The sequence below is a fragment of the Phaenicophaeus curvirostris genome, chromosome 5 (assembly GCF_032191515.1).
Source record: "Phaenicophaeus curvirostris isolate KB17595 chromosome 5, BPBGC_Pcur_1.0, whole genome shotgun sequence".
NCBI classification, from domain to species: Eukaryota; Metazoa; Chordata; class Aves; order Cuculiformes; family Cuculidae; genus Phaenicophaeus; species Phaenicophaeus curvirostris.
In genome coordinates, this window is record NC_091396.1 from 53,119,735 (window position 1) to 53,144,202 (window position 24,468).

General features: G+C 43.7%; 1 protein-coding gene across 3 annotated transcripts in view; it reads right to left on the minus strand.

Annotated features, from left to right (window-relative positions):
* Window positions 1-981: 981 nt before the first annotated feature.
* The window catches only part of LOC138721537 (alpha-1-antiproteinase-like), a 99,099-nt gene continuing 75,612 nt past the window's right edge, over window positions 982-24,468 (minus strand). Inside the window, exons 1-6 of one of the 3 annotated variants that reach the window (XM_069858740.1) lie at window positions 10,245-10,312; window positions 9,657-9,735; window positions 4,864-5,528; window positions 3,773-4,043; window positions 1,815-1,962; window positions 982-1,227 (exon numbers count right to left, since the gene is read on the minus strand). In XM_069858740.1, the coding sequence (XP_069714841.1) occupies window positions 1,033-1,227; window positions 1,815-1,962; window positions 3,773-4,043; window positions 4,864-5,512 (1,263 nt within the window). In that variant the 5' untranslated portion in view covers window positions 5,513-5,528; window positions 9,657-9,735; window positions 10,245-10,312 and the 3' untranslated portion in view covers window positions 982-1,032. Of the gene's footprint in view, window positions 1,228-1,814; window positions 1,963-3,772; window positions 4,044-4,863; window positions 5,529-8,340; window positions 8,376-9,656; window positions 9,736-10,244; window positions 10,313-24,468 lie in introns of those variants that run through there. The other 2 variants (XM_069858741.1, XM_069858742.1) reach the window with 2 other exon arrangements.

The following is a 24,468-nucleotide window of genomic DNA, read 5'->3' on the forward strand; positions in this document are numbered from 1 at the left end:
CTCCTTCCAAAACCCACAACTATAGCGAAGAAAGGGGCAATTGTGCTCTTTCTGGTACCTCTTGCCAGAGCAGGTCTTTTGGAAACGGTTACCAGCCAGCCCTCAAGCTGCCCTATGTCCTACCTGGGTGCCTGCCACCACCGCCTGGGTCAGGCAATTTGCTCATGGGGTGCTAATTATCTCATTTGTTGAATGTAACAGGACAGCATTTGATATATCTACAATTTTGTAGACACTCATTTTACATTTTCCACAAATCTCAGCTGAGAGTATGCTTATGCAATTGCCAACCAAATACCTCACCTGCCCATCTGGCTATGTGCTCCTTCCAGCCACTGATGGATACACGTGTGAGAAGTCAGCTACTTGCATGTGCTATCTAAGTCTGTCCACTTAGAAACAGGAGGTTGAAAGTCTTCAGGTTCAAGAGCAGATTTAATCCTCCTGCTTTGTTTTGAGCTGCAAGAAACCTGGGAAGATTTGCTGCTAGCCTCATACTAGAAATGATAATAGGCTTCTGATGGAGAAAGAAAATTTCTTTCTCTGTTGAAGACAGCTTTTCATATGCCCAGTGCTGTCTACATTAGAAGCTTCAGTCTCCTGTGACCCTGCACCGTTGATCCAACTCTTCCCATCTCTCATTTACTTAGGCATGCTAAATTACAACCACTTCTGCTTTATTTGCAAGAGTGCTAATTATTTTGTCTGCTATTCAGGCTGACAGTCACATACTAAGCAATAGTCCTCCACTGTAATACAAATGTCTGTGAATGCTGGCAAATCTTAGGTCTTTCCTTTGCTTTCAGTTAAGTAAAAAACAGGTGTTCTTTGCTAGCTGAATTTAAAACAATTTCCTTGCTTCCTCTTAAGCAAATGTCATGGTCAGTACCGTTATTTTTTGATAACAGCATAGAATGAAAACTCTTGCTAAAAAGTAACTGTATACTAGGCTGGCACATGTGGAAATAAAACACATCTTGTAGTTTAATATCTTCTTTAATCAGTAATAGCAAGTAGAACTCATACGTCACTTCAGCTAGTGATACTTGGATTAACTATTTTTCCTATGAAGAGCGTACTGTTTGTATCTCTATCAAAAATCATCAGGAGGAAGGGACGGTTGAATTCAATGGTTGGAGGAAGAGACATTGTCACTACTTCAGCAGCAGTTGCTGCTGCGGCCTCAGTACCGCTCTCATCAACATCCAGAGAAGCCTTATGAACAACCTAGGAAGAAACAGAACAGACAGTCATTCTAGGCAGACAACAGCCAGCTGAACGATTTAATAAGGCCCCTTTTAAAGCATCCCTGATTTGGGGGATCCACTGAGAAGTGAGTGTGGGGGAGCAGAGGTGTGAGCTGTGTTGTAGTCATAGCTGCTTTAAGCGTGGACCAGAACAGTGCTAGAGAAATCTCCTCCAAAAAAAATCTCCTCTGGCCCAAAGGTTGGATGAAGAATGCAGGCTCCACTTGTAAGAGCTTGTCTGAACTTCCAAAACTGAGTCTCCAGGGTGGGAGGACAGGCTGAGCATTAGCTGCACCCCTCAAGGACCCAGGGCTGAGGTTCCTCACATGATCCAGATACCCCCAAGAGATCTCAGCTGATGCTGTTCTTGGAAAACAACAGATATGCAACAGACTAATCTGATCTTTACTGTCACTGCAGGCCAAACTCCTTTTGTAAGCTTGCAGGCTGTGGCCAGCTGCAGACAAGCTGGATGCTGTATTTAGCTGGTGTCTCTGAATGCTACCACAGAGTGGTTATCCTGCACGTTCATGAAAGAAAGGAGAGGGCTGACAGACATGGACTTACTTTAGAAACCTTCAGCTCTGGGGCACCTGTGATGCCAGAGAGATCTGCCTGGTCGGTGAACACATCCACAATTCCCATCTTGCTAAGGGTGTTCTTTATTTCATAGCTCTCAGAAATAGAAAATTTGGGGAAGTAGAGGCTCACCATGCTGTTAGGTAGAAGAAAAACACAGAAGGTCATGAGAAGAACCTTTCACTGAGGTAAATGAAGATAAGAAAACTGTGTAAATCCCATGAATGTAAAACCACAGAGGGCTGTTCTGGCCCTGAATTTACAATGAGTGCTAATTCAGTTGCTGGTGCTTTTCACAGTGATACAGGCACTATCATTCATAGTGATAATAATAGCAATAATAATAACAACAACAACAATATCTACCAGGTGTTTTGCTTCAGCAAATCTGAGAACACTCTGCAAAGGAGGACAGTAATGACAGCTCCCCTTCAGAGCCAGAGAAGAGGTGGTTCAGATGTGACTGCCCCTGTTGCTCAAGCAAGTGAAGACCTGAAGTGAGGCACAGACAGAGACTTCTGGGGTAGAAGCATAACAAACCTCAGCACTTCAAAGCAAAGCAGTGTTTATGCCAAAACTATGGCACATGACATGGCTCCAGTGAAGGTCTGTGCCCTGCTGCCTACACCTTTGGATTTCCTGTCTTCTAATCATCTTTGTGCCACCAGCTGACCATGATCCAGTTTGCCTTTGGCTGTGAGCTATCTGTAGGCTCCTGCTAAGTATACTTTCTTTTAGATTTCTCTCAATGCACTGCCTAGGGTTCCTCAGAGCCTCCAAGTCACCTACTGTGGTGATTACCCTTTGGGTAATTCACATCTTTTGCTGTCTTGCCCAGAGATAGCTTGCTTTGAAGATTGAAATGGACAGGATCCAAATTCCACTGCTGTAGCCTTCATGTGATGCTGCTCAGTGCACTATAAGATAATGAGACCAAGATTATTAGAACTGGCATCAGCAGAACGATAGAACTGAAATTGCCATTTGGTTCTCACAGCCTCTTATACAAAGAACTTATTCCTATGTTGATATTAGAGAAACTCGCACCAAGAATTCATTCAGATAAGGACTTTCCTGATTTTGCAGCTGAGAATTATAGATTTTTATTTTTCATATTCAATGTATTTCACTATTAGCTCATATCTAATTTGCTGCCCATTACATTTTTATTAACTGTGCTGGCATTTCTGTAATGATGCAGTGGTGAAAGCTGCACAGCCTTATTAGTTGTGAATGAGGGAAGAGCTTGGTAGATTAGGCACATAGTAACTGGTGCCAAGACCTCTTCCCTCCCAGGCAAACAAGGTTGTAAAATGTGTCAACTGATTAGTGTCAATGGTAGGAGCTAACAGAACCTCATTAGATTTTTATAGTTTCAAAATCAAAATGCCAGAAAATCAGGACACCCACAATTAGTCACTGCTCTCTTCTAACCACCACTGTGTTCTGCAATGGCTCTTGTAAGGAAGAAATTTGTGTAGGACATATTATGTATGTATGCATTACTACAAACTGTTAAGTTATGGCTTACTTGTTAAGTTATGGCTTATCTAAGGTTCAGACATATGTCTTAGTCATGGTGTGTCAGTGACATATGAGATGTAAAATAAATTAACTGAAACCTCAGTATAGGAGATTGCCTTAGAATTGCTACCTTCCCACTCAGTCAAAGGGCTGTAACAGAAATGCCATACTAGGCTAGCTATTCAGGACTTTTGGGAGCCCATCAGGATGTTCTCTACTGCCATGGTGGGAACAAGAAGTCACTCAAGCATCAACAAGAGAATAGTTAAATAGCAACCAGCTGCAAGAATTTTACAGATAGGGCACACAAGCCAAAAATACCCCACTCAGTTCCCCAAATCAGAAAGCTCCTAGTGTTTTGCAGTAAAAAAGGAACAGACTATAAATCTAGGTGCTGCTGCAGCTGACTGGCAGAAGGTTACCTCTGGAACAGATGATCTGACCATTTCTGGATGATTTCCTTGACCAGAGTTTGCTCTAACTGCTTCATTTTCCCTTCTGATGGCAGAACCAGAAATGCAGTAGCACTCCCATTATAATGAAGCCGTACCACAGTGCATGACAGCTTCCCATCAAAATAGAAGTCGAATATGCCCGTCTGGTGCATCATAGGGACTTTCACAGTAGTTTCAGCATCCACAAAGAACTCCCTTACTTCAGTATGTTCTGGTTTAAAAGGCTTTTCCCAGTTGCCTGATACAGAAAAGGAGAATGCAACTGAATATCCCATGTCCCATCCCATCATAACTTGAATTTTATAAAGCTAGTAATAATGTTCACATATTCCTCTATTTGTTAAGTTCAGAATTTTCAAACAGTGTTTTAAAATGCATACCACAGTAAGGCAAGAATCTTTTATGTGGTCAAAAGAGTGCATTAGATTCCAATTTCACTTTATTCTTCAGATGTCAGTAACAACCTAATTACACATTTTCTTTGTTCATGTCATTACTTTTCTGTTCAGGTGATATAAGTGGCCTTTTTGTAAGTTGTCATTTAAGGGCTTACCTAGCATCATCTATGTACTCATAAACCATATGCTTTTCATTTCTATTGACTTTAATCATAAGCCTCACTTTGAAGAAATAAATAATTTAGGATCCCATATCTAAATGCTCTTGTCTCATGCTTAAGAGCACATCATCTAGCCCACATCAGAAATGCACTGTGTTTTCACTTTGTTCCTTAAAATGTCCTCCCTGTTCATCACTAGCTTCTTCAGAATATGCATACACTTGCATCTCAGCGACTTCACTGAAAATTAGAAGAACGTGGAGGAATCTGAGTTACAGCTAAACCTATAAAAGCAAGCTCAGGCTGCATGAGAAGCTGCGGCTTGGATCAGAGCTGCCACAGGGACAACACTTGCCTGGGCCCCAGCTGCCTCCCTGTGCAGAACAGGGTCCTGTCACCTCTGCACAACATTCAGGATGCCATTAGGGGCTTTTCTGACCCATTAAGTAGCACTGGAATTTTCCACAGAGCAATTTCCATTTGAGGTAGCAGGACTCACCTTTAAAGAAAACAAAGCTAGTCAGAAACATTACAGTCTGTGGATCCATGTCCTTGACCAAATTAGTGATTTTCCCATGTGTTTTCCTCTCTATATAATCATTGATTTGCTTCTCAACCTCTGTGGGATTACTAAAGTCAGTGGTAAAAGCCTCCAGCAGATATAGACGTTCAGCATGGTCTAAAAACTCTTTCAGAGGTTTCAGCTTCTCTGTTAGAAAGACAGCGTTCCCCATGTTGAGGTGGACCCCATTCTCAGGATGGCTCAGCATGTGGATAAGGTTGTGGAAGCCTTCATGTATCTCTCTCTCCTGAATCTCTGTAAGGTTGAAGGCGAGTCCTTCCAGGATCTGAGTCTGAGTGGTTGATTTGGCCCCTAAGGCCAGCATTGCAAGTGCAGTGGAGATGCTTACAGGAGAGAAGAAAATGTTCTTATTAGGTGATTCCAATGCAATCTCTTTGAACAGTTGAAATGCAAAGTCAGCATTGCTTGGCACTAGTTTGAGGCAAGCAATCGCTTCACCTTCATGATGCATGTAGTCTTTAGGTTCATTTGGATCATGTCCATTGTGCTGGTTCAGTGGGAGCTGACCACAGACAACAGCATGAAGCCCAGCCAGTAGCAAACTTACGTAGAATGTGGCCTTCATCTTCTTGTATTAAAACCTGTGGAAAAAAGGAGAAGCTATTACTAAGGTTAATAAATAAATAAATAAGAAACAGTTACCCTGTCATTCCCACTGATTAATAAATCTTAAGTTCCTCCTTTGTTCTCAGTCTCCTTGTTCTCCAACTCTTGCCAGAATTTATTTTTAATTTTCCCAGGCCTCCTGGCAAGTCTACACTGACTCTTTCTGCCACCCTCACCTTAAATACTTGCAAAGGCAAAATTCAGCATGGATTAGCTGAATACACAGTACCCTCATCAGGCCAGAGAATGGAACATATTCCATTAGAAAATGCACAATGGCTAATAACTGGAGGTCTGTGAGACCACTGTGCTTTTGGCACTAGTGGTCTGAGATAATTTTCGGGAAGTATGTCGCAGAAGAAGTCTGGATTTGGTTTTTTATGAGTAAAGGAAGAAAGAGGAAATTCATGCAAGTGGGCAGAAATCAGTCGCTACATACAAACAGAATTTGAGCAAACAGGCATGAAGGAGATCTTTAAATAAACTTCTGGTCACATTGACAATGCACCCTACTTCAAGAGAGGACAAATGGTGGCAACTGCTTTTCAGTAGCAAACCAAATACAAAGCCCTGTGTATTTAAGGAATAGGTACTCTCTCTTAATGAATAAAAATGATGCAACCCTTTAAATAAGAACCTGAAGTAAAGTGTTATCTCTTAATAGACAAAACAAACCATTTGAATGGGTTCATTTTCAGCACAACAGAAGGAGTCAGTGTCATTAACAAAAAAAAAAAAGGCCTTATTTTATCACACGGTCTGCTCATCAAAGGGCAATACATTACCTTAACCTGTTATGCTTGGCCGTGGTATCTATATTCCTTTGCAGAGCTGACACTCTGCACTGGATAAGCTTTTACAAAGGGACCTTGGAAACATGGATGTGAATGTCCCAGAGGGGCCTCCTTTTTGGGGAGGAATCAAGGCCAAAGAAACAACATTTCGTAGTGAAATTGCAGAGGACTTGGGGAGATAATGAGCTAGATTTGCTAAAACTTGTGCAGGCTGAAGCATATTAAATCAATTGCACCCTTCTGTTCCAGCACGAATCAATGTGAAAGAGTGTTATCAGAAAGTGCTACAAAATGTTTTTGTGCTATAATCAAACATTTAAACGTTTATGTGCTTAATATAAGTATTTCTACAAAGCAGGCCTGTTTGTAATGGCACCTGCTGTGTTACTAGCAAAAGGAAGAACCATAAAGGATCTTGGTAACTACATTTTCAGTTACTATGTACAGGAGTTTTAAATTATATTTTGGCCTCCTCCTCATATTTTGTCATTGAAGTGATGCGTCTCAATATATCTAGCTACTTGTAACTCAGTATAAAAAGCTCCAGTTCTGAATATTTAAAACTGCTATCAGTGAGCCAGCATATTAGTCAGACTTTGAATCAACTTTGAAACAAAAGCATTAGAGCTAAGCCTAATCTATTTCCACGTATCCAGCAGGCCAATTCAGAAGCTGCCTCTGGATAAATTGTTCACTGTGAACTGTTTACTCAACTGTAGTCATAATTTATTAAGGATAACATGCATACTAAAGAAAGAAACATATCATTTCAAGCATGAGTCACCATCTGTTCCCTGTCTCATTACATTTAATATTTATTACAAAACACAGGAAATAGATGGACTTCTCTATATACACATTGAACTGCCAATTCCTATTTATTTAGAATGCAAAGTAGACATGGAATTTGACGTGGCCTCCAAATTATGGCTAATTGATACGGCATGGATTTGCTGTAAGGGTTCTGTAAATATTGTTTACAGTTTTCTAAAGGATTTTTTCCTATCCTAATATTTTTGCTCTATGTAGTTATGACATGTTTGCATTTTGTGGTTCATGTATGCACTTTCATGGATTTAATTTCATTTTATTACAGCCCTGAATTCACAGATAATTAAATACAATCTGAATCTGAATCATCCATCTGTTACTCAGTACTGGCCAATCACAAACAGTTAAGATGTGAATCAGCCCTCACAAAAATCTTAATAATGGCTGATTTAAAAATCATGGGATTAGAAAAGACGCAGCAGCTGCAGTTAGTAGAGGGTTTTTTTTGTTGTTTAAACCTTGAACATAAAAGTGTTCCACTCCATTAGGCCCTTCTTTGAAGCATGAAAGTACTTTTAGACTAGCATTTGCATTCTGTAAGCCTTCAGAATATGGTTGGGCATTGTTACTTCATACTTGATATTTACCATTCCATTTGATGTTATTGTGGCTTCTAGGCCAGCAAATGATTACCAGTCATAAATTGACAACAGAGACTCTATCAGTATGAAGCAGAAGATGCAGATTCTCATATGGTGTTAACGATTAAGGGATTTTCCTACCAAGCATACTTGATAACAATTTATTAAAAAGCAAAAAGCCAAGAACCTGTGCTAAAAACCCTAGGGATTTTCCTATATGAAGGGGCTAATTTTGCAGGAAGCTTCCTATCTTAAGACATTTACTCCTGTTATCTCCAGAAAACGTTTGTCCATAAACATGGGAATAGAAGTGAAAAGCTCTTCAGTTCTAATTCCAAATATATACCGACATGTAGAATAGCATGGAAGAAAATCCATTTACTTCTCTGCCTCTTTTATTCTCTTTGTCTATGATACACAATGTTAATAAATGTGTGGTATTCAAGAAAAGTTTGTATTCATTAAGAGCTTTCAATTAAACCAGACAATGACACAAGAGCATGCCAACACATGAAGGATAATGTTTCTTTAAGCAATTTATCTGTAATAGATGTGATGATAACATTTGTTGAACATATTACCTCTTCCCTATCACACAGTCTTCACTAACACATGACCCAGAATGACAGTACTTATTTTGGATACTATATCCTAGAAAGAAAATGGAGAAAACTGGGATTAACTGAAGTTTTCCTAGGCTAATTCCACTAGAAGACCTGGAAGTGAGCTACCTTTACAGTCCCACGTAATGATCCAGAAGATGAATGTTCATCCCATGCTACTCCCATAAGGGGTCCTCATCGATAATCTAATTTTAGGCAACATGAAATTTTGCACTGCTGAAAAACATATGCAGGCATGAAATGGAAAAGCTATTTGCTCACCAGATGGTGCTGCTTCCCTCTTGATGGTGTCTAAATGAGGAAATGTGAGAAATCTGTTTCCTGAAATCTGCACTGTGAGGACATCGGCCACATCAAGATGGACCCACCACAACCAGCTGTGTCTGCTGAACTAATCTCAGTTACCTAGGGCCATATGCAAAAAAAAAAAAAAAAAATCACCTAAACACGTAGTAAAAATCACAGGAGAAAGACCTGACTAGTCATATCTGTGTGTGAGACAATGACCTCAGGAGCCAACTGTCCAGTACTGTCTACTCACAGCAGCACTACAAACTCACATGTGCTTTCCTGGCTGGTGAGAATGTTCTCAGCATATCTCATTGTATGTACCTAGACATGCTCAAGGGCTTTTCCAGACTGATCAGCTAGATATTTACTTGTCTTGTGACAGAGTTTTGATGCCTCTGTGACTGAGGACCCTGAGAAGATTGCAAGAACAAGCCAAGGTCATTGGATTCTGCAGAGAATGCATCCACTGTGACTATTTCATTAAAAGTAATTCCTTTTGCAGCAGAAACAGGGAAGTCAGGCTTACACTATCCTTTAGAAACGTATGACTGTTCACGGAGCTGTTCCAAGTGTCATCAATCTGTCTTCTGTAAAACAGCTTAGCATTGAGAGCTCACATGGGAATCACACATCCAAAGAGTGCCATCACCTCCTTGTAGGCCTCCTTTTATCTGGAAACAGCTGAATGTGAGCTCTCATTCTTCTACCAGGCCATCATCATTATTTTGTGTTGAACGCGAGTTACTGAACAAACTAAGGGATGAAGCATCACTGAGGTCAGAAGGATAAAAAAGAAGATAAAAAAGAACCAGTGCAGTGGTTAGAACAGTCAGGTGGGACAGAGAAGGATTTCTCATCTCTGAAAAGCAGCAGCAGTCCCAAGAACAGATTAGACCAGGTTCCCAGTATCTACTTTCTGGCATGCACAAGACCACTGCCCAGTCTCTGGCTCCATGAACGTGTTGGCCTCACTGTGGTCTTACCTTCTGTGACCATGTGGAGAACACCGTTTTTTCTTCTTCCCTCTCAATGATCTTGTAACCTGATGATTAGATATCTCATCTAAAAGAGAAGCAGACCTTAGATATCTTATTCTCTAAGTAAAGATATTTCTTGTAGACCTTGAAAATGATAATCAGCAGAATTTCTATAAAAGAATCACCAATACATTAGAAAAAGATCTAAGCACCTATCCTTAGGCTTTTAATGGAACAGAGCCTATTTCCTCTAGCAGGAGATACATATAGGAAAGACTCACTTTTAGGTCCTTACGTTTTGCTGGATCCAGGAATCACCTTGCTTCCCCACAAGGCAACTAGATACCCCAATGTGGCCTTTAGATTCTTACTCCCCCTGCTAGCCACCTGATAATGTGCAAGCAACTCCATGCCTAAATTGCAATGCCTATATCCTTTATATCCAGCTGATTCAATAAAAGCCTCTTTATCAGTGGAACAATTGCTAAAACAAGTTTCAACGTAAGCTACAACCAAAGGAAAAACTTAAAATCAATGGTATGTAACAAGACGAAATGCTTTAAGTCTCTAAAGGAAGCAAAATTCGCTACTTACACCAGCTTGCAAGGATTCTGCTGTCTTCACTAGGACTGCCCTGCAGCTTCCTTTCTTATTTATACTGTTAAATACCATTATGAAAGCAAGGCGTCCTCTAGAAAATATTAACCAGGTCAGACAAGTGTTATTACTTTCAGAATGGTGCAGAGTAAACAGTGAAGGCAATTTTTGGAGAAGGCACCTGATTTTTGCTGTATATGCATGGCCAAGCCCTGCCTTTGCTTACAGCAATCAAAAGAGTCCTCCTGTGTTTCTGTAGATCCTCCTGCTGGGAATCCAGTCCCTCACTCTAGTAAATACTTCACATGCAACATTAACTTCTGCAAACTGCATACGGTAGAAGTATTGAAGTGAGTAAAATTAAACACATAGATAGTACTAGCTAAGACACTAAGGAAAAGACAGCTGGACAAATGCTGTAACCAAATATCTCAGTATTTTGCACAGAGATATTTTGCTTCCTCTACACCATAAATTTAACAGCTTTTATTTTACAGAATCACAGAATCACCAGGTGGAGCTTGAGGCCATTCCCCCTTGTCCTGTTCCCTGTCACTTGGGAGAAGAGACCAGCTCCCTCCTTTGATATATTTGTTTTAAATGATCTACTATTTCTTAATTATCTGCATTGTCATTAATAAGGGTAAATTTCTGGGGGCATCACTAGTAAACTTAAAATTAAAGCAGTAGTACTGGTGTTTGTAGTGTCTGAGGGTTGCTGTAGGCATGGTGGTGTGATAGCAGAGATGGGCATTCGGGAGTCCATGGTAACTAGCACTCCCCAGCTGGATTGGCATCACACAGCATCTCATGCAGCAGTGAATGGAAAGACAAATTGTTGCCCTGTGCTCTGTGAGTGTGGGCTGGCACAAGGTGGAGGAACTGCTGAAATGGAGAAAAGGAAGCACCAGGCCAGTACAACAGAGCACGTTTTCCCATGGAGGTGAACCCATGCAGTCAGGCCATGTGTTTTACATGATTTCCACTTAAAGTCAAATTCCATGCAGGAGGCTGTGGTCCTAGAGCACCTGTGGAGGGCCAACCACAGGGGCTGTGCTAATGTGGGTATAACAGTGGGAGTGGAAAAACCTCACAGTTCAGTATCCAACCAAACACTTTTCACCCAGGAAAAACATCCCCTTGGGAGGCAGGGGATTGCAGGAGACAATGTGCTATAGTTTAAGGGATAGATCTTTCAGAAAGACAAGCTTTACAGTAATGGGATAGCTATTTTGGTTGGTTTTTCCTCTGGGCTGTTCCTCAGGGGTTAGGAGCATATGCAAGCATTTATTGTCCATTGTTTCCCAGCATATATCCTTGCACATGTGAAGCTACCAGTAGGTGCAGTGTGGAGGGCTCCATGCACGTCTGATTCATCCGTCCAAAGGTATGCAGAGCAGTTCAGTATGAGTTTTGATTCAGGCTGTGTTTCAATCTTTTACCAACAGATAAAACAGCAGCTGGGCACATGTAAACTGTGTCTTTTAAAAATAACAACTGAAAACAGTCTTTAAAGATACAGAGCGTTACCTAGAACATGTGCAGACTGAAGATGAATAATATGTTCATCAGGTGAAAAATGAGAACACAAGAAAAGAAAAAAAATGCAGCTATGAATGAAGTTATTGAGAAAAGAGAAGAAAACTTACAAGTCACTTAACATGACTTATTTTAAAAACAGTTTATTCTTGCAATTCAAAGTGCCCTTTACCTGCTGACATTTCTGTGGGAGTTCAAGAAGGAATCCTTCTATTTACTTCTCTAGGTCTGAATGAAGCTACTAATGCCCTACATTAGTTATCTTAATACTTTGAACCCCAAGTTACTTTCGGGTTTTGAAATTACTATTATTATATCATCTTAATAATGCTCTTTAATCTTCAGTAAACTGGCAAAATTAACAAGAGTCACCCACTGTGAATTCCCTTGGAAAAAGGCTGGCTGTAGTCCAAAAAGAATTAATTATTTAAATTAGAGAAACTGTGTGCTTGTTTCTTTGGCAGAGAAACACTTTAATCTTTTTAAAATATTTAACTAATTACTGTGAAAGCCATTTAAAAACGTGATGGGTTGTTGTTCTGATGATGCCCTCTGGAGTACAGAGAGGACACAAGTCCCTTCTGTGATAGTGCTGACATTAAATGTTGTAATGGAGCTGGTGAAGATCATATCTTTCTTTCCACTGCCAGGTTATGTTTACTTTGTGAAGCTTTGTCTCTCACTGTGTGTCAAGCAGAAATACACTCATGGTTCCAGCAAGAGTTCAGCTGTGACCTGCTGGAACAAATTACCTGCAGCAACAGTACAGATCAGAGACAACTCTGTCAAGTGTCTTCTCCAGTCCTCCCAAGCAAAGGTGCGGCAGATCTTCACCTTTAAGTTGCATCTTCCTTCATTTCATGTTGTACAGCGGTCTTGCTCACGTCAGTCCCACACAAGAAATCCAGGCTCGCTCCACTGGAAGAGTGTCTTTCTCAGATGTTAATTCCAGCCCCAGTAAGGTAATGCACACATATCATGGTCCTCCAAGCCACCACTCTAGCATCAGTTTCTTTCTGCAATGCAGTAAAGACACTCTGGGTCCCAAGGAGTCTCTCGCTTTCCATCACTTCTGACTTTTGACTTTGAGTTTGCTTCCCCTTTTTCTCAGGCTGTGGTTTCACAATTGCTTTAATCTGACTAGAGTAGAACATGCTGCTGCCAGAGATGTTGCACCTTCCTTGTATGCCTCCGGGACGGTCAGGCACGTGGGGAGAGCCTGAAGAAGAGAAGGCAAAGAGGGAGGCTGTACCTGCTGTCCTCCCCTATGTAATGCACCATATTAGAGAGAAGATGAAGCCAGATGTGCACAGTGACAGTGTGCAAGGGAGGGGACACAAGGTGTAGCAGAGTAAATGCAAATGAGATATAAGGAAGTAATGTTCACACAGAGGTGAAATACAAGGACAAATTACCCTGTGAAATTGCCATCCTTGGAGGCATCCAAAACCTGACTGCACATGGCCCTGAGCAACCTGAGCTAGATTCCAGGCTGGTGCTGCTGTGAGCAGGTGGTGGGATTGGACGACCTCCAGTGGTGCCTTCCAACCAAAATTATCCTGCTTCTTCTAATAAAAATTACTGTGAAACCACGTTCCCAGGAGCCCCTGTCTCCACTCACACTGCAAGTTTGCACCTCACCCAGCAGAGAAACCTCCTTCTGCTTCTCACTGCATGACTTCAGAGGCTTTTCCCTGAACTGGTAAGCCCCCTAGGAAGATGTCATTTCCCTTGTCCTCTGGCATGCCCCAGCAGAACTAGAACAAGGCAAGCAGCCTCCCGTCCTGACTGCCCAGACACAGGTTCTGCCAGAGCACAGCACAAAATATGCTCAATAGGAATAAACAAATCTGGTAGACCATCTGCCACGCTCCCAGCAAGACACAGCTGTGGCAGGCGGCATGCACCACTTTGTGATGCCTTGTGGGCTCAAGCTTGCAGAACTGCACAGGACTGTACTTTTCTCCTTGGAGACTCTGAAATTTTCCAGTACTGACTGTGATCTCAGTAGGGATCCATGTAGCCGCCTTGATTTATCTAGATCAGCCTGTAATTAAGACCTGCTAATGATATGCTTTTAAAGAGCCCCCATGGGAGAGAAGGAAAATGCTGAACCTCGCAGCAGGCAATCTTGAATGGGCTGTTTCAAAGTTCAAAGTAAGATGTTGCCAAAGAAGCATTTGACACCAACATTTTCCTTCATATATCTCCATTAATATGGTAATTTTTCAGATGTGTCCTTCATGGAGTGTTAGAGCAATTGAGTTTTAACTCCATTTTCTTCCTTAAAGATGAAAGACGCATGACTGTGGGTGTCTTAACAGATCTGACTCTTTGCTATCTAGCCTCAGGACAAGATAAAGCATCTCCAAAGATGAACTTGCATGTTTGCAGTGGGGAGAGCTGTCTCTTATTATTGACAAAATCCTTTTCAAATGCATGCTAATTTGTTTTGCATGTTTGCACTTTCTTATTATCTTAGTAGATATGTTCTGCTTTCTTGTTCCATGAAAAAACAATGTACGTGATTGGGTCTGAGAACAAATGTTAACAGTTGTGTATGTTTTATCTGGGCAAATTTCATTCCTTTCTGTGTCTGTTTGCAGTTATTCCCTCTGGAGAACTGCAGGGGAAAGGAAGATTAAGTAATCCCATTGCTTCTGTGCTCTAAAATGATGTGGTCTGAACATACTCAGTGTCATATCTTTACTTTGATCACAGCTGGTTCTTTTGCCATAGGATAGCCCTAAGTTTCTGCACATTTAAAATATCTGCACATCTCTGCCCCGTGCTGTGAGACAGGTGTTCCAGAAGAGATTTGGACACTGGAAGCTCCCCAGGGGGTGCCAACTTCTGTGGAAATATTTTCTCCTTTCAAATTCTTCCTCAAAAGCACATCACCTCTACCAAGATGCCTTAGATCTTTCTGAAATGACTAGGAAATTGTGGACTGGCCAGTTAGAGCAAACTGAAAACAAGCTTATAAATTAGGTTGATTTTAAACCCCATAAGCCTGCTTTCAGCCACGTTAGGCTGATTTCTCCATCATTTCTTTGTCTTCTCTTTCCCCAGAAACTCATCCATCATCTGCAATGATTATCATGTACTTAGACACCTTGGAAACAAGTAGTACTGGATCCTATGTACAGGATACAGCACATGATAAAATCTGGGACTCTTGGATGGACTACCAAATGCCAGATGCCTTGGTGGGAAACATTAACTGCAAACTCCTAGAGTTAGGCAATTCCAGGACAAAGGTAGCTGTGCTGTGCTTTTTGGCCAGAGATGGAACTGCTGGAGTCCTGCTCCACTGACACTGATTTGACATTCCGTTTCTCCAGAGGTAAAACTAGACCCTCCCTATTCCCATCCCTGGCTAGTGCATCCTGCTCTGGGCTGCACTCTGCCTTGTCCTCTTGTCATACCTGGGGTCTTTATACCAGTGAAGAGAATATTGAAGCACCTATATTCAGAGCACACCCCTGAGCAAGACAGATTTCTCCCTAACGCTGGATCTCTAAAAGTTTTGCAAATGATTTCTAATCTCACATCAATCTTGCAGCACATTTCTGTACCCTATGTAAGTGATAGAAGAAGTAGTTACTATTACAAAAAGTGGAATATTTTGATGAGCTAAAGTACAGATGAGTTTCGTCTAAGCAGTTGTGTTTAGAAGTTAGAGAGAATGTCCCTCTGATGTTTTCTTTCCTTGATAGTATGTTTTCTTTTAGTCTTTTTTTACAGACACTATTAATTCTTTGAAGACGATAATGTCTTGAGTGAAGTATAATATATGCTGAACAGATGTCTTTTCTTCTGTAATCACCTCTGTTTGCCATCTTTCATATCTCAAAGGCAAAGTCAAGCAGAGAGCTGGGGCCAGCTCCAAATCAGCAAGAGTTTTGACTTTTGAAGTTTCATTACATTAAAATTAGACTTTGGAAGGTAATAGAATATGTATCAGATTTCTGGAGAAATTTATACAAATGAATGTAAGTGGGAAATATATTCTGTAACCAGCTCTTGTCTTGTGGCACATGATAGATGGAAATCAGTCCCTCGTGTTGCCCAGGCCTGATAAAGGATGTTTCTTTCTAAAACTCCAAAATAATTCTTAGAGAGTTTTGTTTGCTGGCATTTTCAATATCATAAGAACATAAGAACATGTCATGGAAGACAATAATGACTTACGAAACCTAAATATAACCTAGATATTGCTTAGCTAAGCTGTACTTTGCTCAACTATTTCCTAATGACAAGGCTTGCTACTCTGCCATTGAAGAGGATTAGGCTGGGCTGATGTGGTTTGTTTTTGACAAAACAACTTTCATTCTGTCATCTTGTTTTCTTCCTATCTATTTATCATCTTGTTATTTTCTAGATGACTACTAATATTTCTAGCATTTTTCTAAGAACTGGAGTTGGGTTGAGTGGCCTATAATTCACTATTTTTTTTCTCTTTTTCTACTTCTCTTATTCCTTTCCTTTGCTCTGAAAAATTATTATCTTCTTCTTTTAATGGCTTATTTTCACTTAAAAGCACACAATCTCTTCTGTAGTCCCTCCACAGCCTCTGGGAGGGACCTGGGGAGGTCAGAGGAGGTATGGGATGTCCCTAACTGGGGCGGGGAGCTGGGAAAAGCTGTAAATGCAGGGACATGTGTGTGAGGATGACATCCACATACCCTTTCTCTCCCCTTCCGTAAATTATTGCTCAAGTAGGAATCACACAAAAAGTGTAAGGACAAAGTTGTATCTGTTTGTGTAGAACTGATTATAATCAATGCTGGAAGTGTTAACTCCTTCAGGTGAAGGTTGCATGTATGTGAGGATCTCCTGTAGCAGTCATCATCTCTCTGATATGGAGCACAGCCTCAGGAACAGCTTGCAGTGAAATAATGACAAGTAACCCTATCTTCTGAATGTGAGAAGTTTTTAATGAAGAAGTGCTTGTAGATACGAACTGCTCATAAGAGCATCGTCCCCAGAACAGACAAATCATGAACACTTTTCACAGAGCAATCAGAACTGTTCTTACACTCTTGGCATGGGAAAACCTCTCCTAGTACTGTTGTGGAAAGATGGTGAAAAAACCATGTGACATAAGTGCAAGCAGACTGACTGGCCTGACCTGTGCATCGCTGTCCCAACATCTTGATGACTTAGGCATAGTGGTTTGCTCTCATCTTTAAAAAAAACAAACCAAAATAAAATAATTCTCAATCTGGCAGAAAACTGTCTGTCCTTAGTCTAATTCAAGCAACCCTTGAGATGGTGCTGTGAGTTGTGTGGACTTAGTGAGCTTAGGGCTGAGGTGGGAGCCAATGCTGATGCTCATATCAAGCAGGCACAAAGAAAGAGGTCATAGTCGTCCCTGGAGTGTACGAAGGTTCTTAGCTAGGAATGATGAATTATTAACTTATTTTCCATCAAAACAAGAAGGAATTGCCTGGGTCTGGGCTGATGCAGTGTCTTGCTGGTAGGCAGGTACCCTTCCTAAAGTATGTATGAGCCATACTCAGAGGTACATCCAGGCATTACCCACCTGCTTGGAACAGCATAGTTTCACTTTCCAGTAATTCTCAACAAGCAGGGACTACTTTCATGGATGCTTCGATCCCATTCATTTTCCTGAGGAGGTCTTTTAGCTCGTCCCAACTGGACAATACTGAGCCACACAAACCTTTGCCACTGCTCAGAAGAAGAAAACTACAATAAAGATTAAAGCATTTACATGACTATATTGTTTGAAATGTTATAGAATAATTTGCATGCATTTAGATAAAGTCTTTTTCTGGAACACTGAAAGTTGCTGTTTGCATTGATGGCAATATCTGGCACTTATATTCATCATTGGGGTAACTGAGTGAAGAATTTGGCACAGATTTAGTTTCACTTCTGTGCATTTATGACATGCACAAACCAGTATCACCTTAGACACACTACAAAATCATCCATCTGCTCTAGCAATGCTGTGCAATCAAAGTTATTAATGCCCTATGCTCAACTTCAAGCTTAAAATATGCTGTGGTGATCTGTTAAATTCACAGAAAAGTATGGAAGCACACAGGGGAGAAAGCAGGCAAGGTTCAGTCTGAAAGATGTGTGAATAGTTGCAGTGAAATTTAGTATGGAAATGATTCAGCATGAGCATTTACTGGAAAAATAAATAATGATTGATGACTGAGTATGACTAATAGTATCTATACCATTACCTTGTGGACTTTTCCCAGCACATAAGTGGTAAATAAAAGAGACATCTCTCTGGGAAGGAAATGAACTGGATGATCTACAGCATTCAAAAAGAGGAAATACAGATTTTTCAGAACTATTTTTGACAGATGGTTTAGTCTCATTTAATCTTTTTTTTTTTTCTTTTCTTTAGTAGGCAGAGTATTATTATAGAACTATTTTATGGCTGGGCAGCAAATCTGTTAGTACTGAGGACTGAGTCCTCCAATCAAGGGAAAACCAAACTATGGTGCATAATTCAGTACTTTATCCCCATCTAAAGTATCCATGGAGAAAGGAGTACCTGAAGGGTTACTTGTGAAATTGTTTTTCCCCCATGGCTCAGAATTTCTTCTGGACAGTTATCTTCTGATTCCTCTTTTCATCAAGTGGGTTGAAAAACCCATTCCCCAGGAAAGATAACCATGGAGGAAAGCCCAGCAGCCAATCAACTTTGCTCATGATGTTCACAAGCAATACATTGTCTTCCCAAAGAAAATGCACAAGTTTGGTGATCTGCAGGAAAATCCTCTTCCTCAGGGAGTTAAGCAAAGCTTTCCTCCAGTTGACTTCTATCGTTTGACAACTGAAGAGAAAAGTTCATGATTTCAATGTGTAGATGTTTGTCTTCATCTCCAAAGAGAGTGAAATGTCAGCTTTTCACACTTTCTCTCTAGAATGAAAAGTGAAAGAGTCAGGAAATACGTATTTTGTTTCAGTGGTATGTACTGAAAAAAAAAAAGTCATATAATCTTTCCCAGAATAGGATACTGAGTTTTGGTTTGCACAAACCAAGGAAGTCTTCATCTCTGTGTGAGGTGCTCACAGCCCTCTGGAGAATCCTTACTCCCTGTCCATGTTTCAGCTAGTCTGTGGTGTATCCTGATGCCCGGAGATAACCTGGATTCAGAAGGCGCCAAGGGAAGATGCTCTGCCCTGGCAGTGGTGTGCAAGGTGTGCGAGAGCTCCTCTGGGTACCACAGCTCACAGGATGCATTGCTTTTGGTCACTTGGAGGGACTTTTTCCAAGGGCATGTAGTGATAGGAGGAGGGGGAATGGCTTTAAATTGGAGGGGGGAAGATTTAGACTAGACATTAGGAAGAAATTCTTCATGATGAGGGTGGTGAGGCACTGGCAGAGGCTGCCCAGGGACGCTGTGGATGCCCCATCCCTGGAGGTGTTCAAGGCCAGGTTGGATGGGGCCTTGGGTGGCCTGTGCTGGTGTGAGGTGTCCCTGGCCACGGCAGGGGGGCTGGAACTGCATGATCTTTAAGGTCACTTTCAACCCAAACTGTTCCATGATTCTATGAACTTAAATCTTTTTCATTTGTCCCTTGGTATTTTTATTGGCATCTGGACTACATCTGGACATTGCACGATTGTATTTGTGACAATTACATGAATCTGAATGCTGTTTTTCTAGGAGGGTGTGTTCCATGATCTTCCCTGGTACAGACGTGAGGCTGATGAGTCAGTAATTCCCAGGGTCCTCCTTTCTACCTTTTTTAAAAAAAGAGTGAAATGTTTCCTCTTTACCAGTCACCTGGGACTTCACCTGTCTGCCATGACTCTTCAAACATCATGACGAGTGTCTCGGCAACTACATCAGCCAATTTCCTCTGGATTCTCAGAAGCATCTCATGCAGTCCCATAGACTTATGTCCTTGCTTACAGCACATGCACCTGAGCATGGGGTAGCATCACACGGTGTCCCCAGGATCTTCTTGGCACCCCATAAGTGGCTAGACACAAGCCTGGGAGACCTGGACAATATCAGTGTGTAAGACCTGGCAAGACTGCACCTACAATTCTTGCATTGTGCTTCCTACAATTGAGAAAAATGTTGTTGACAGGAATTATTGCCTTGTTTCTGGGATCAAAACCTTTGGTTTTGCCAATTATTTTCTCATATGTTTTCTGTTTTTTCATAGTTTCTGAACTGCTGCTCAGTTTTGGTAAAGTGTTGAAGACAACTAGAAAAAGCATCTGCTTCATAAACTTCTTTCACATCTGTAGCAGCTGCAGCCTCTTATCTGTAAACATGACATTTCCTATATTTAATTTTCTGAGGATATTTTATGAATTTAGCATCTTAATGAGTTGACACAAGCTTGTGCTTATCTCCTTTTCCTCAGCTCTCTCGCAAATTAAAGAAAAAACTTTTCAGTGTTCAGCTCAGCGTGGCAGATCTCCTACCCAAAACTATCTCCACAAAAGCAAAAAGTGCTGATGGTAAGATGAAATTTCTTCAGAAATTATTGTTGCTTGACTTGGTGTGCATCGTCAGGCTGGTCTGTATCATTGTGATGATCATCTGCGTCTGAGCTACTGAGCAGTAGGGAAGGTAGCTGTGACTTTAAGCTGTATGGATACAAGCTGGAAAAAATTCCAACATTTTGAGAACTTAGTCTCACTCCCAACCACAAGTATTCATATACTTAAGATAAGCAATATCCAGCATTTTTTCTTCCAAATAAAACCAAGGTTCCTTGCCAAAAGCAAGTGTAAAATAATAACACAGATTATCTGCATGAGGGGGCCATGTTTGTCAGTGTTACATTAACTTTTGCATTTCCTAATGCCTAAAAAATTGTGCAATTTCAATGTTGATTTAACTCCATTTTTAGCTGATATTGATTGTATTTTATTTGCCACTGTTTACAAGACGGTGATCACAGTCATGTAGGCAAGCAGATCCAGCTGGTCTTGACCATCGCCACAAGTAACCTGAACTTACACAGATATATTGAGCACAATCTAGCCAAAGAATGCTCAGTGCCACCTAGGCTGGCTGCTATTCACCTGTTTGCTTCCACTTCCAGCCAAGAGACCTTGTCCACCTGCCCCGTTCTTCCCTCTGGACTTTGCCAGGGAATAGGGACTTTCTCCTTCCTTAGAGCAGTCGCTCGCTGGCTCTGCTCACACCTGATGACTGCTCCATGGTTGCGCTGGTGCTGTGATGCTGCTCACCCCGGGGGACAGGAGGCTTTTAGTGGCAGCTCAGCCCCAGGGCTGGAAGTTGAAAAGCTTCCCGTGTGCCCTGGCCTTGCTGCAGCCACGCTGGGTCAGTGCAGGGCAGGCAGCTTCGGGGCAACTCTCTGCCAGCGAGGATCTCTTTCCACCCCAGGGCTGAACTCCATGTTAGGGAAGCAACTCCCAGTTCATGGTGTCTTCTTACCAGTGTTCTGATGTGAGGGTTGTCCCTGGGTGTTCTGGGTTAAGAGCTGTTTAATGGCCTCATCGTGGGTGGGTACAGTGGATCGAGTGCATCCTCGGCCAGTTTGTAGGTACCACCGAGCTGATTGCTGCATCAGATTCAATTGGGGAGGGAATGCGATCTACAAGGACCTTCAGGCTGGAGGAGTGGGTGCAAGGGAACATCGTGTGGTTGAGGAAGGATGAGGGCAAGGTACCTGGAGCAGAGAAGGCTCTGGGAAACCTTATAGTGTCCTTTCCATATAAAAAGGGGGCTTGTAAGAAAGATGGAGAAAGACTTCTGAGCAGGGCCTGTAGGAACAGAAAAAGGGGCAACAGTTTTAAAGTGGAAGAAGGGAGATTCTGTGAGCTCTAAGGAGGAATTCTTTTCCGCTGAGGTTGGGGCTCTTCAGGTTGTTCAGAGAAGCTGTGGTTGCCCCATCTCTGGAGGTGTTCAGTGCCTGGTAGGACAGGGCTCTGAGGAACCTGGTCTGGAGGAAGGTGTCTCTGCCCACAGCAGGGGCCTTGGAGCTGGATGGGCTTTAAAAGCCACAGCCCTGCTTTCCAAAGAGGTAGGAGGATGGTGACCAGGGTGGTGGGGGTCAGTGGTGGTTTGGGCGTGAGGCCGTGTCCATGAGTCCTGCAGGGCTGTGTCTGTCCTGGCTCCCCCGCCGAAGGGCTGCTTGTTGTGGGGCAGGGGCCAGGGGAGTCCTCGTCCCCCCCAGGATTGCCTGCCCAGCTGGTGGTGGCTGAGCCCTGGGGGCGGCTCTGTGCCCTTCAGGGCTTAGGGAATGTGATGTAGGGCTGGGTGAGGCTTTTGCCCCTCTGGCAAGCTGTGTCCTGGTGCCCCTGCACTCACTGCCCACCCCAAGAAGACACAGAACCAGTCTAGAAAACGGCTTTTAATGAAGTGACAGGAACAAAACTGTTTCTGAAAATACTTCAAGTACTCCCTCCTCAACACCCACCCACCACCCACCCCCCCAAACAACAGCAACTCCCCAAATAACAAGAACCCCCCCAAAAACAACAACTTTCTAAACAACAAGAACACTTTAAACAACAACAACTCCCCAAAAAACTGGAACACTTGAAACAAGCATCCGCCCCTCACCCCGTAACAAACACCCCGAATCCCTCTCCTACCCCCCAAACAAGCAGTTGCTGCCCCAGCTCTAATCCCCCTCCTGCCCCAGCTCCTCCTGCCAGAGCCCTGTGCTGCTCCTGACATCCCGGTGACAGGGGATGTTCTGGTCCAGGACGCTGCCCTCGTCAATGGGGACACCAGAGCCCAGCGAGATGGTATTGCTGGGGTGGTGTCCTACTCCATGGGCACATCAGTGGCGACGCTGATGTCCAGGACTGGAATGGTGACATCTTCCATCGGGACGTCTGTGCCCACAGAGATGTCCAAGAGTGGGGTGGCATCTCCCTCCATCTGGACATCGGTGGTGACAGAGATGTCCAAGATGGAGGGAGGATCCACCTCCATGGGCACAGACGCGTCCTGGGCACCGCCACTGCCCATGGGTGCCCCCAGGGCCTTGGCCTGGCGGTACCAGGGCCCCCAGAGCAGCGGTTGCCCATGGGGGGGTCCCTGGGTTTGCCCCAGCCCGGGGGAGCAGCCAGATGGGGGCCCAGAGGGCAGCGCCTGGGGGAGCAGCGAGGCGGTGTCCCATGGTGATGGTGGCTGGGCCGGTCAGAGCTCTGGTCCTCTGGTCGCTGGGAAGGTGGAGGTGTTGAAGGCGCAGGAGGAAGCCACTTGCTGATCTGGACAGGGTAGAGAGAGAGCTGGGCTGGGTTGGGGGCTGTGGGGAGTCTGGTGGGGCCCCCGCCGAGCTACACCCCAGCCAGCCGTGCCCCTGCTGTGCTGTGGGGCAGTGAGAAGCCTGCGGCAGGGAGTATCCCTTGGGTGGGAGTGCCGAGGGGCCAGGGCAGCCAGGGATGCCGTACCTGCTGGGGGTGCCCAGGGGCCCTGCAGTGCCCCCTTTGCCGGGGGTGCCCAGGGGGCTGGGAATGGTGCCCCTCATGCCCAGGTGTCAAGGGGCTTGGCTGAGCCTGAAAGAGAGCCATGAGCGAGCGCTGGCACTGCCACCCCGAGCTGGGGCAGGAGGGCACGCAAGAGGGCTGAGGAGGAGGAGGGAGAGGGGCAGGGAAGGAGGGGCTGTGCATTTGCCCCAGGGTGTCCCTGGGTGCGGGGTCGGGGTCAGTCCTTGCCTCACACGGAGAACGCTGAAGGGTATAGGAACAGGTGCAGATGCTCTGGAGTGCCTCTGTGAGCCTTGGGACCACAGCGAGGGTGCCCAGGGCTGGCAGCACGGGGATCGGCCCTGCTCTGCTGTGTGGCCAAGCCCCGACTGTTAGTCAGTTGCTGCTCTGGCCGTTTCTGTTTGAGCGTTACCCAGGACGAATGTTGGGGCTCCCAGGGTTCTGCACCCGACAACAGCTCTGCTTGGGGAGAGCAACGGTTCCCACCAGAGTTCAGAGTCCCACGCAGGGGCACCATGGAGACCCATATCGAGTGGTGTCCCAGTATGGGACCACTGGGACCAGTATGATTTAATCTCTTCCCTAGTGACAGACAGCGGGACCTGTAGTCACAGGAAAAGGGGCAATGCTTTTCAGCTGAAAGAGGGGAGATTCAGATGAGCTCTGTGGAAGAATTCCTTTCTGCTGAGGGTGGTGAGACTCTGGCCCAGGTTGTCCAAAGAGGTGGCAGAAGCCCCATCCCTGGAGCTGTTCAAGGCCAGGTCGGATGGGACTTTGAGCATCTTGATCCAGTGGGAGGTGTCCCTGTCCATGGCAGGGAGGCTGGACCGGATGATCTTTGAAGGCCCCTTCCAACTCCAATCATTCTCCAATAAGATGAAACCCAAACCCTTGTGTGCTTGCTCCTTCTTCATTACAGCCAGCGAAAGGAGTTCAGGGACCAGTGAAGTGGGAAGGTGCTTTACAAATCCCAGTGGGACAGGGCTGAGCTAGGGTGATAGAAGCGCTTGTGCTGTCAAGGCCACGTGGCAGAGGTCAGCTGTCACCAGTCTGTCCCAGATCATCCTTCCTCTTAGCTCAAGCTGCTGAGCTGAGGAAGCTGCAGACCTCGATGAGGTCTCCCCTCGCTCTCCTCTTCTCCAGGCCGACCAGACCAAGGGACTTGAGCCACTCCTCACACTCTTCCCCTCTAAACCCCTCACCACCTCTGTGCCCTCCTCTGGATGCTCTCCAGTGGCTTTAGACCTTTTTATTGTGTGGCGC